The sequence below is a fragment of the Herpailurus yagouaroundi genome, unplaced genomic scaffold (assembly GCF_014898765.1).
Source record: "Herpailurus yagouaroundi ecotype Mexico unplaced genomic scaffold, PumYag 163, whole genome shotgun sequence".
Classification (NCBI taxonomy): domain Eukaryota; kingdom Metazoa; phylum Chordata; class Mammalia; order Carnivora; family Felidae; genus Herpailurus; species Herpailurus yagouaroundi.
This window is the reverse complement of record NW_024412404.1, coordinates 33244179-33256931: the sequence shown is the minus strand read 5'-3', so window position 1 is coordinate 33256931 and position 12753 is coordinate 33244179. Positions and strand designations below refer to the sequence as shown.

Here is a 12753-nt window from a genome sequence, read left to right as displayed (position 1 = left end):
GACGCGGGGCTCAAACTCACGGACCGCGAGATCGTGACCTGGCTGAAGTCGGACGCTTAACCGACTGCGCCACCCAGGCGCCCCTGTTTTGCTTTTTTTAAGACTATTTTCCAACTGAGTTTGTTCAGTATTTTTCCCTAGCTACTCTTCTTTTAAAATTTTAGTTGGTAGCATACCCACAAAACTCCTGCACACAGTTTTTCACATTAAAAATGATGGGCTCTAACCAAAGGATAACAGAGACTATGGCCAGAAACCTCTATACTTCATTCCTTGTTTTGACTAAACATTATAGGACTTACTGGGTCTTAGAGGCCCACCATATTCTTGGATATTATTTACATTTTCATGGCACTTGGGTGGTTCAGTCAGTTGAGTGTCAGACTCTTGATTTTGGCTCAGGTCATGATCCCAGGGTTGTGGGATCAAGCCCTGTGTCAGGTTCCACAATGAGCTTGATGCCTGCTTAAGATTCTCTCTCTCCCTGTGACCCTCTCTCCCACTTAGGCACGCTCTTTCTCTCTCTCTCTAAGATAAAAATTTAAAAAACATTTTCAGGAGTCAGGCTCTAGAAATGCATATATACAACATGAGTTTATAAGGTTTTTTTATTTGTTTTTTCCATTTATCTTTAGGGTTGCGATAGTTTCCAAGTCTTTTGAAGGAAAAACTGATCGCACGGAAGAGTGGTATGGAACCCAGTACAAGCAAGAAGCTGTACCAGACGAAGTCATTAAGGTAGGGTTCAGTCATCTGTGAATAAACTTGGCATTGTGAGGGGCACCCAAGAATATGAGCTCCCTAGATCAACTCATGGGCCAGTGTGGAGAGTGATGGCCCACAGCTGTCTGTGCTGTCCTGAGCAGTGTGGACAAGGAGATGGAGAGCTAGAGCTTAGGTTTTTGTGTGAAGAAATGGCACTATGGCCACCTTCTCATGTGTCTGTTAGACCATCAGGGCTGAAAGCAGACCCTCAGCCTCATGCAGTCAAAGATCATTGAAGTCCAAAGTACACAGAGAAGCAAAGGCACCAAAACAGGCAAGAAGAGATGGAAGTAGCATGAAAAACAGATACAAGGGCTCCAGAGGGTTCACCGTCGTGCTGGGTGTACAGCTGGGAATAGTCTCTGGGATTCGCACAGTCTTCACTTTAGGAGGTGCCATATTGTATGCCTCATTATTGTGTCATTGCTCTTTTTGTCAATGTAAGGGAATTAGAATTTGTTTCACAACAGCTGTGTTTAGGTAGTATGTTACCCCATTTATAAGTAGTGAAGCTTTTGTTTATGAGTCTTAACCTACTTGTCTAGTACTTTTTAGTTTTCATTGTTATTGTAGCTTTGATATTGTCCTTTATTTGTGGGAAAACACCAGAAAGCCTTGCTCTGACTAGGTTCTAGTTAAACTTGAATAATGGACATTTCTTAAATGTACTTGTATAATGACAATACAGAAAAAAAGGATAGTTTAAGAAAACCATCGCTCTGACCTATTCACAATACAAAAGGAAATCACTGGAGCCCCTTAGTATATGAAAATATCCATCTAGCTAAACTGAGGAATGCTGATCTCCCATGAATTAATTGTAAAGCAAAAGAGAACCCCTATCAGCAAGCTCTGTTCATAACAAACCTGCCCCAAATGGGAATTTTTTTAAATAAATTTATCTGGGAGACATCTGGCTGGCTCAGTTGGTAGAGCATGCAACTCTTGATCCCAGAGTTGTGAGTTCAAGCCCCACCTTGGGTGTAGAGCTTACTTAATTAAAAACAGAAGGAAAAACAACAACAACAAAACCCAAAACAACCCAAATTTATCTGGGAGTTTAGCAGCGAAATTATTTACTATGTGTTTCCCAGCCCCTACTCTTCAGCCATTCGGGAAACTTGCTACTCGTAATACGGCCAACATTCCCACCATTCCAGTGCCAAAAAACATAAATGTAGAAACCAAAACAGAATAGAATTGCAGAAGCTGCAAGGCTGTGCTGGATCATCTGAAGACCAAATCGCTGAACCCAGCATCACTGGCAGTGGTGGCCCTTTTTTTTTTTTTTTTTTTTAACATAATGAGAAGTCTTATAAATTAGAGTCCAACAATCATTGACCTGTGATCTGTCCCACTTAGCTTTTGGAACTAGCCCATGGAGCACAATCAACATGTTGTATCAACCCTGTCCTACAATCCAGACTTAAGTATCCACTTTGTCCTTAACTTTGTGCGTGAATTACTGGTTCACTTAGAAGTTCACATGATCATTGGGAGAGTGGTGGAGCAGGCCTTAGGAAGCAGTACTAAAGTGGAAGAAACCCCTTTTTTTTAATTTAATATTTGCTCATTAGATTGATTTATTTATTTATTAATTTATTTTTTATTATATGAAATTTATTGTCAAATTAGTTTCCATACAACACCCAGTGCTCATCCCAAAAGATACCCTCTTTAATACCCATCACCTCCTCTCCCCTCCATCCCACCCCCCATCAACCCTCAGTTCTCAGTTTTTTGGTTTTTTTTTTTAATTTTTTTTTTTAACATTTATTTTTGAGACAGAGAGAGACAGAGCATGAATGGGGGAGGGTCAGAGAGAGGGAGACACAGAATCGGAAACAGGCTCCAGGCTCTGAGCTGTCAGCACAGAGCCCGACGCGGGGCTCGAACTCACGGACCGCGAGATCGTGACCTAAGCTGAAGTTGGCCGCTTAACCGACTGAGCCACCCAGGCGCCCCCAGTTCTCAGTTTTTAAGAGTCTCTTATGCTTTGGCTCTCTCTCCCACTCTAACCTCTTTTTTTTCCTCCCCGCCCCCCCATGGTTTTCTGTTAAGTTTCTCAGGATCCACATAAGAGTGAAAACATGGTACCTGCCTTTCTCTGTATGGCTTATTTCACTTAGCATAACACTCTCCGGTTCCATCCACGTTGCTACAAAGGGCCATATTTCATTCTTTCTCATTTGCATGTAGTACTCCATTGTGTATATAAACCACAATTTCTTTATCCATTCATCAGTTGATGGACATTTAGGCTCTGAAAGAAACCCTTTAATCTAGTTTTCAAGCCATACATGCAAGTAACTTAGTGCAGCTGAAAGTTTAATTCTTTTATAAATGACCTATTATCTATCAACTGCAAGAATATATCCTTTTCCAGATTATTCTCCATTCTTTAGGGAGCTAGAGCAAACGTGATCTTCATATGGACCAGGTAGTCTCTCAATGTTCTGAAGTCTCAGATTGCCCCTTAATCTCAGCTAGTCATTTTGGAAATATGTAAAGAGGAAAGACAGGTAAGTGTAAAATCTTGACTAGTAAAAGAGAGACCAACTCAAGTTTCACGAAAAGCCATCAGTGGATTTGGAAATGGAAAAGGAAAGCTGTGTGACGTATCCCCTTAATATTTGCCTAGACATTAAGCAAAGGGACTATTTTACACTCTTCAGTGCAACTCTAATTGCTTTTGTGTGTGTGTGTTTTTCATTATTCATCCAGAAATGGCAAAATGCTGACCTGAATGGAAAATTTAAACTTCCAACGAAGAATGAATTTATTCCTACGAATTTTGAGATTTTATCATTAGAAAAAGAAGCAACACCATACCCTTCTCTTATTAAGGTAACATGTTAGAACTGGTGATTTTTTTTTTTTTAATGCTTATTTATTTTGAGAGAAGGGGTCGTAGAAAGAGAGTGTAGGAGAGGGGTAGAGAGAGGTAGAGAGAGAGAGAATCCCAAGCATGCTCTGCACTGTCACTGCAGAGCCCAATCCAGTGCTTAAACTCATGAACCGTGAGATCATGATCTGAGCTGAAACCAAGAGTCGGATGCTTAATCGACTAAGCCACCCAAACACCCTTAGAATCAGTGATTTTTAAATTTAGGAGATGCACCTATTACACGGAAGGGATAGAGAGATGATTTCTTGCATTTGGTATTAGGTTGTTTTGGGGGGCTCACATCCTAAGAGCTAACGGAAAGTTGTAGAGAATAACTGTTAAGAAATATTAAAAGGCTAGAAATGTTAAAGCAAACAAACTACTAAAGAATTTAGAATCTAGGGGTATTGTTTTCTTTCCAGAAAAAAAAAAAGATAAATCTAGGCTACAACCACAAATCTACTGAAAGTTATCGGCCTCCTTTCCATAGTCACTGAAGACCCAGTAGGAAGTGGAAGTTAGAGAACTGCATCGTGAAAGTTAGAGATAAAGAAAATCTCTAAATCCTGGAGTAGAGCATATCCAAAGGGTAGCTGTTGGATTTCCTGCCCTTGAAAATAATTCTCATTTTGGTAGAATGGCTCTAGGAAATTGATGAGAACAAGGAATATAGGAAGTTAATAAGCCAGTGAAAAGGGTGATTGAGAAATGGGGCGCTTTTTTTCCCCCTCTTTCAGAATGTTCTTTTTGTGTCATTATTTCACACCTTGAGCAAATTGTGTGGAAAAATGGATCAAATTATTAATACACATCCTCTTTCCTAAATTCTCTTTCTAAACTCACCACCGTAGACACACATCTTTCTTCTTATTTTCTTCAAAGGACCTAACATTTAGATGAACTCAATGAGACAAGAGTGTTTAGAAACTTGAAATTTAATTTATCTCATGCAACTAGATTATTAACTAGACAACCATTTTTCTTTGAAAATGACGTTTGAATGAGTTATAGTTTGGGTTATTCAAAGAGAAAGCTTTTTTACCTCTCCTATTATTTGTTGTTTTATTTTTTCTTAAAATTTTTTTTTTAACATTTATTTTTTGAGAGACAGAAACAGTGTGAGTGGGGGAGGGGCAGAGAGAGACAGAGACACAGAATCTGAAGCAGGCTCCAGGCTTTGAGCCCGATGTGGAGCTCGAACTCACGAACTATGAGATCATGACCTGAGCCGAAGTTGGACACTTAACCGGCTGAGCCACCCAGGCGCTTTGTTTTAAATAGGTCTTCTCAGAGTAAACTACAGAGAACCTTTACATCTCTCATCAGAGTTTCAGGAGTTTTTAATACCGTATGAGTGAAGTAGAGAGTTAAGGTAGTGGGTTATTTGTTCATTCTTGACTGTGTTATCCACTACTGCATCATAACAAATTCCTCCAAATTTTAGCAACTTAATGTTTATTTTTATAATAAACATTATAAGCAATTATAACAATTATAATAAACATAATAAGCAATTTCTGAGGATCAGAAATCTGGAAGTGGCTTAGTTGGGTGGTTCTGGCTCAGGGTCTCATTAGGTTATAGTCCAGCTGTTGAGTGAGGCTTCAGTCATCTGATGGCTCAATTAGGGCTGAAGCATTTTCTTCTAAATTCAGTTGTGTGGTTGTTGGAAGGCCTTAGTTCTTCACATGGGCCTCTCCATAGAGTTGTTTGACTTGGAAGCTGGCTTCCTCCAAAGTGAGTGATTCAAGAGAGAAAGTGGGTGATCAAGATGGAAACTACAATGTCTTTTAGGATCTAATCTCAGAGCTACACTGCCATCACTTCTGTCATAGTCTGTTGGTCACGTAGACCAATCCTGGTTCATTGTGGGAGAGAGGACTATACAAGATGTAAATGCCAGCAGGCAAGGATTGCTGTAGCTCACCTTGGAGGCTGGCTGCTATACCCCCCTAAGGACCCCTGCGTCTGCCTCCCAATGTTCAAAAATACAGGGACAGGACAGTTGGAATTGGCTTCTCCAGCCTATCCCTTCCTCTACTGTGTCCCCATCCCCCCAGCCCCCGCACCCGGGGAGACAGAAGGGTGATTTCTCTCTGCTACCAGGATCAGCAGTTTTCTCTTTTCACCTTCCCACCTGGTGACCCTCTGAGTTTGTTTCAAGGCCATAAGACAGCAGCCTCTGCAGAACAAAATTCTCAGCAGTGCCTCTGTCCTACTCCTCTTGAAGTATGATTTGATTGAGCTTTTTGCAGAATGTGCCCGTATTTCCCTAACCAAATTGTTTCTCCATCACAGGATACAGCTATGAGCAAACTCTGGTTCAAACAAGATGATAAGTTTTTCTTGCCAAAGGCTTGTCTCAACTTTGAATTCTTCAGGTATGTAAAATGAATCTAGCTACAGAGTTTCTTCTAAAAATCAAAAGTCGCATTCCTAAAAGTTTTCTTCATGTCAACGGACCCATGTATAGAAGTAAAAGAAACTAGAGTTCTGTGGCTGGGGCCAGGGAAGGCTGCTGCTGGTAAGGGATATCGTGAAAGCCAAGGTTGTCAATTCTTCCTTTGCATTGATGAACACACCCTTTAACTGACATGATTTATGCTAGCCACTAGAAGGGCCTTCCTAACTTTCAGGACTTTGGAGCCTGGGGAGGCTGTAGACTCACCCAGAAATTTCGTTGAGAAATTTCACATTTGGGTGTGTTCTGTTGTAGTTTTGGTTTTGTATTCCTGAAATTTCCCCAGAGGAAGAGGTAGTAGTTCCTAAATGACTTTGAGTCTTTTCCAGCCCTTTAAACGTCAGAAGCCCTTAGATACTGCTTTCTCTATTCCTGGCTTTGTTACTTAAAAACAATTTAATTAAAAAGGAATGTTTTTTACTAAACATTAAAAAAATGTTTAGTAACATTTATGAATACTACTGTTGGAATGATTTCTCAGTATAAATCTGGAGTTCATCTCTGTCTCCTTTTATTTGTAAAGTGTATCACCCAGTTCAAATTTTATTTTGTGAGTTTACACTTCATAATTTTTTATTTAAAATTCAGTGGTGTGTGTTTATGAAATAAACCTATCATCATGTCCATTTCTTCACTGGATTATTTCTTTTTTGGGTGTTGAGTTTGTTAAGTTATTTATAGATTTTAGATACTAACCCTTTATCTGATACGTCGTTTACCAATATCTTCTCCCATTCCATCGGTTGCCTTTTAGTTTTGCTGATTGTTTCCTTCGCCGTGCAGAGGCTTTTTATTTTGATGAAGTCCCAATAGTTCATTTTTGAAACCTATCATCATGTAATAATGTTCACTAAATTTTATTTGGAAGACTTGACATGAAATTAAAACGCAATGCGTTTTAAATGTTTTGGAAAAGGGGGCAAGAATCTCTGAATAGAAAGTTGGTATTTTGCCAGCATGAACTGCTGAGATTGCAGGGATGTAAACATTGAAGAAGCTGGAGATTTGTAGACTTGTCTGGAGCTGCACTGAGATTGTTTATTTTTTATACTGAACATGAACTGTCCAGCTATGGCTTATTGTTGGTAAAGCTCGTTTATTTTTTGATACTCATAGTGATGTTTGTAACATCCCAAGCAGCTTGTCGCCACTGTGCCATTTGACTTCTGTGATTATGAATTTCTTTACGGTACATTTTGAGAAACTATTTGATATTTTTGCATTCTCTAACTGGCCCATACTGTTGTTAGAATTAAAAATGTCTGCTTCCCAAAAGACCCTCTCTCTGTGTTCTGGTCTTCCTAGAGATCACACTGCTAGGTTTCTTGACATTTTCTATGTGTGTGTACTTTTTAATCTTTTCAGAAATTGGATTATGTTATGCGTACTTAGTTACAGTTTTAAAAACTCTGATCCATATTTAAGCATATAGCACCTTAATACAATATAATATTTATTAAAAATTTTTTTAAATGTTTGTTTATTTTTGATGGAGTGTGAGAGGGGGAGGGGCAGATAGAGAGGGAGACACAAAATTCGAAGCAGGCTCCAGGCTCTGAGCTGTCAGCACAGAGCTTGATACAGGGCTCGAACCCACAAACCTGAGCTGAAGTCGGACGCTTAACTGACTGAGCCACCCAGGTGCCCCCAAAACAATATTTTTTAAATGAACAAATGAACCAGAATTTAAGCGTTGCAGTTGAATCATGTTCTCTTTTACACCTCACCAGCACAGCTGCTGCGCACGTAGCATTTTAGGATATGTCTTGGAATTACATTCAGAGCTTGAGCCGTATGGCTTTGAGCTCCCAGATTTGGGTTTTTCTGGCTTTTCACTTCTACCTAAGATTGCCGTATAGGTGCCTGTGGGCCTAAGCCCTTTCTAGAGTCCCTTTTATTTGATAATTTTGCTTTTCAGAGTTGTGCTGTGTGTTTCTGAGCTGCTGTTTGTCATCATATAGAAGACAGTACTTAAAAAAGTTCAGTGACAGGACATCCATTTAGATTTCCCAGATGGAGAAAGTTTATATAGTTACAGAGTTTTCTCTTTGATTTTTAAAATAATTTTTTCTAGTGTTTATTTATTTTTGAGAGAGAGAGACAGAGAGACAGAGTGTGAGTGGAGGAGGGGCAGAGAGAGGGAGATACGGAATCCGAAGCAGGCTCCAGGCTCCCAACTGTCAGCATAGAGCCGGACGCAGGGCTCAAACCCATGAACTATGAGATCATGTCCTGAGCCGAGTCAGACACTTAACTGACTGAGCCACCCAGGCACCCATCTCTTTGGTTTTTAATTTTCTAAGCGGCTAAGCCTCTTTCTCCTATTTTTGCTTCATTATCAGCTTTGATAAAATTATTGGCTTTGCTAGCAGTACATTGGTTATATTTACTGTGCTACAGATAGAGTGAAACTAATTTGCCGCCAAACAAGCCAAGCAGGCACCTGGCCTCGGGTCCTTTGCACTGGCTGTTTTCTCAACTTGCCCACCCAGATGTCCCCAGAGCTCGCTCCTTTGCTTTCTTCAGGTCTAGGCCCACATGTCACCTTATGAGAGAGGCATTGATTAACTATCGTATGTAAATTAGTAATCTTCCTATCCTACCATCATCACCCTTCATTCCTATTCCTTTTACTCTGCTTAATTTTTCTTCAGAGCACTATCCCCACTTGACATATTAAAGTTTATTCTCTCCTCCAATTAGACTGTTAAACTCTGTGTGGTCAGAGACTTTGCCTGATTTGTTTCTTCTTTATTCTCAGTACCTAGAGAAGAGCCTAGCACTGGGCTCTTCTGATCTATACATGCTTATATGTATTATAATAGTAAGTGTGTGATACATATTTGTTGAGTGAATGACTCTTGCTTGCTTGTCATAAAGGTGAGCAGTGTCCTATAATCAAATGAGTAGATCACTTGACTTGGATTTGAATCCTAATTCTGCCACTACCAGCCCAGGTGACAACATAAGGAAAACTGTTTCTTATTTGGGAAATGATTTAAGTTAGGTGGATCTCTGTGGCCTTGTTTAGCTCTTGCACTCTCTTATTGTTTCCTCTTTTTGGTTGTTCTTCTTCACCTAAGTTGGGTTTTTTGTTTTTTGTTTTTTGTTTTTAATTTTAATATTTTTTCCTAGCTCGAGCTGCAGTTATATAGTGGGAATTATCAATTATTTTACTGATAGTACTCTAGCTTTATTGGTTTTGGTAGAAACTCAGATAAGCTAACATTTCACAGGTGTCCATAAACTTTCTCTTTTAAGTTCAGAAACTTCACAGCATACAAACTTCTCAGTCTCATACTCCTGTCCGCCAAGGGTATGGCTTTCTTGGAGGAGGACATGAAAATGCCAGATGAGCTCTGTCCGGCCATGCCTTCCTTCTTTTTATTTTTATTTATTCATTTTAAGTAACCTCTTCGCCCAGCGTGAGGCTTGACCTCACAACCCCATGATCATGAGTCGCATGTTCCACCAGCTGAGCCAGCCAGGGGCCCCACCATGCCTCCTTCTATGAGCCTCAACACAGGCATGCCTCGTGGACTGTTCCCACTCCTTACCTGCCCTGCATTTCTGGCTCATCAGTCTGGCCACACCATCTGGGGTCAACAGTTGCTTCTCCCTCCTCACCACCACCAGCACACTTGGCATATTTCAGGCTTCTTTTTCAGACATCTTGTTTTTTTCCCCCTCCTGAGAAGAACAGACTCAAGAATTCAAACCATATCTTCAGGAAATTATATTAACCGATAATTCAGTTTCTTGATCCATCTCGAAAGGCCACATCACATTGGGAAGTAATAAATCAGCTATTTTACTGTCAACATTTTCTTCCAGCCCATTTGCTTATGTGGACCCCTTGCACTGTAACATGGCCTATTTGTACCTTGAGCTCCTCAAAGACTCCCTCAACGAGTATGCATATGCAGCAGAGCTAGCAGGCTTGAGCTATGACCTCCAAAATACCATCTATGGGATGTATGTAAGTACCCACGTCTTAGAGCCTTCCACTCATCAACATTTTTTTATATTGATTTGATGGAAGCGTTTTTGATTGAGGGTATGAGTTTAATTTCTTTTTAAAAATATTTATGGCTAATCGTATTTTCTCATTTAATTTTTAAGTTCACTCTTATTCTAAGTATTCAGCATTACATTCACATTATGCAAATTCTCCTTGATTTCTGTTCTGTTTTTTTGTTGTTTTTTTTTTAACATCTTTCATCAGATTGTCACATTTTTCTCCTCAAACAAAATTGGACCCTGACTTAGGTTTAGATCTCATCCATTCTCTATGTGAAATCTTGGTCTTTGACAACAGAATGAAGTCTTCCTGCCATTGTTAAAACATAAGGTTGGCCTATTCTGCTTCCCTAGAAATTCAGATCATGAGGCTGCATATCCATACTCTTCGGTCATGTTTCTTCATTACCATGCCACTGCTTGAGGTATCAAAGCATTTCTTTTGTTTTTCTTTTTGTTAGTCGCTACATTTATGCTGATCCTCTCCATTGCAACATGACATACCTGTTTATCAGGTTATTGAAGGATGATTTAAAAGAGTATACATATGCAGCACGCCTCTCAGGTTTGAGCTATGGCATTGCATCAGGAATGAATGCAATACTTGTAAGTAAAATGAAAACCAAAGAAAAGGCACCACACCATTTAAGCATTATGTTGAGCTTGGGAAAACTATTAACTTCTGCATTTTTAAACAAGAAGGTTGATGGTTTTTTCCTTGCACCTTTTTAGTGATTGAAGAACTGAAATTAGTATTGCTTTCACTAATGAATGACTTAGTAGCGTTTAGTGCAACTTGTGAACATGTATGTGTGCTACATTTATTTGCATGTTCCTCTGCTTGAAATGTTTAACCTATTAATTCTGAAAGCATGTTGTCCTTTCCATGTGCTTGAGTGTATTAACATCTATCTGTAAGTGAAAAATATCTGTAGTTATTGTTGTGGTGCTTGAATTTTACTCAGATATAAGCTTCCTTTATTTTTGCTGACAGCAGTAGAAAGCTCCTGTGTCCAAGTACATTTGATCTTTTCATTTAGTTTATTTTGTAGCATGCACCATTAACTACTTTTAAGTGTGTTTTAAAATAAACATTATTAAAAACATCCCAAGAAATAACTAGATCCTTGCTCCTGAAACTATTTCTGATGTGTTTCCAAACCTTTATCTCATTTTCAAATTAACATCCCTTGTATGGCACACATTCATCTTCACTTTTCTTGAAAAAATACTGTATGTTTTAGTAACAACTGCAGTGAGAGCATGTGCTGTGTACTCATCTTTATAAATTCTTATACAAAAGGTTTTAGGGTTTTAAAATTGTATTTTGCTGTGCTTTTCTTTCTTTACACAAGTAAATTTTCTGGTGGCTTTTATTTAACGTATAAGAGTGTATGTAACCATTTTCAGAGTCTAGGGAAATTTGAAGCTCAGAGATCAAAATAAACTCCAAATAGAAAAGTAATAATCTGTTTATTTTTTGCTCTTGACCTTTAGTAGCATATTACCATTAAAATAAATAATTTTTAATTTATGACAAAATGAGCTTTCTACTAGTTGTCAGTCTATTTCCCATGGTACGTGATGTGCTCACCATGGCCGTGATGACCTTCTCTCCTGCTGAGGTTCTTGCCTGTCATTCTGTATAAGGCAGAGGCTTTCATAGACCTTCCACATGCAGTGCGCCCTCTATTGCTGTGGATGCCACCATGTGGAAATAAAATAATAGGCCTCCCCTGCTTTTCGAATGCAGTGCTTTCGGAGATCATTAGAGTATATTGTCCCACGGTCAAATCCTGATAGTACAGTGTGTCCTCACTGTGCATCATTGGCTTTTGATACATCAGCAGAATTCATCAAACAAGCATCTGTATGGATCCTGTTTGGGCAACATTGAATGACAAAAATGGCAAAATGCCACAAGAATGTATACACACGCACAAAATTAGGGCTGCCTGATTTCTCCAGAAATGATTTTTAAAATATTAAAATATTTTAATATAAACAATTTGGGGACATACCTAACAGTTGGCTAGATAATACTACCTGTGATTTTTAACCTTCTTATCACATCTACAAAAACCTTAAGCCTGCTATTCCTTAGAAATTATTTTTGAAGATTAAACTTGAAACACATTCTGTAATTTTGATTTAATGGGAGCTTGAATGTCAATGATGTGATATGTTCTGCGTTAGTTTGGCATCAGGTGAGTTTTCCTACTGTTGACTTTGGTTAGGAACAGCAAAATTAGGCTTTTAGATTATTAGTAAATAAAGATGGTTAATGTTCTCTTCCTAAGTGTTAAACTATTTGAGAAGATCAATTAGTCGACTTTATTTCATTTTTATTTTAATATGCTGGGCTTTGGGGTTTTCTAAATGTTTAAAAATCAAGCTTATGGTGTTTATTTGGAAGTTTTTTTGGTGATGTTTTTAGACTTCTAATACCCTGAACTCTTTTTGTAGCTCTCGGTGAAAGGTTACAATGACAAGCAGCCGATTTTGCTAAAGAAGATTATTGAGAAAATGGCTACCTTTGAGATTGATGAAAAAAGATTTGAAATTATCAAAGAGGCGGTAAGTGTTCTGAACTCATTTTTGTAATTTTGCCACATAATGA

At 38.8% G+C, this 12753-nt stretch overlaps 1 protein-coding gene across 4 annotated transcripts in view; it reads left to right on the top strand.

Moving 5' to 3' along the window:
- IDE (insulin degrading enzyme) overlaps positions 1-12753 on the top strand; it is a 112316-nt gene that overhangs the window by 82027 nt on the left and 17536 nt on the right. For 3 of the 4 annotated variants that reach the window (XM_040485863.1, XM_040485865.1, XM_040485866.1), the window contains exons 12-16: positions 636-738; positions 3490-3612; positions 5951-6033; positions 9948-10092; positions 12600-12710. In XM_040485863.1, the coding sequence (XP_040341797.1) occupies positions 636-738; positions 3490-3612; positions 5951-6033; positions 9948-10092; positions 12600-12710 (565 nt within the window). Of the gene's footprint in view, positions 1-635; positions 739-3489; positions 3613-5950; positions 6034-9947; positions 10093-10594; positions 10740-12599; positions 12711-12753 lie in introns of all 4 variants that reach the window. The other variant, XM_040485864.1, reaches the window with a different exon arrangement.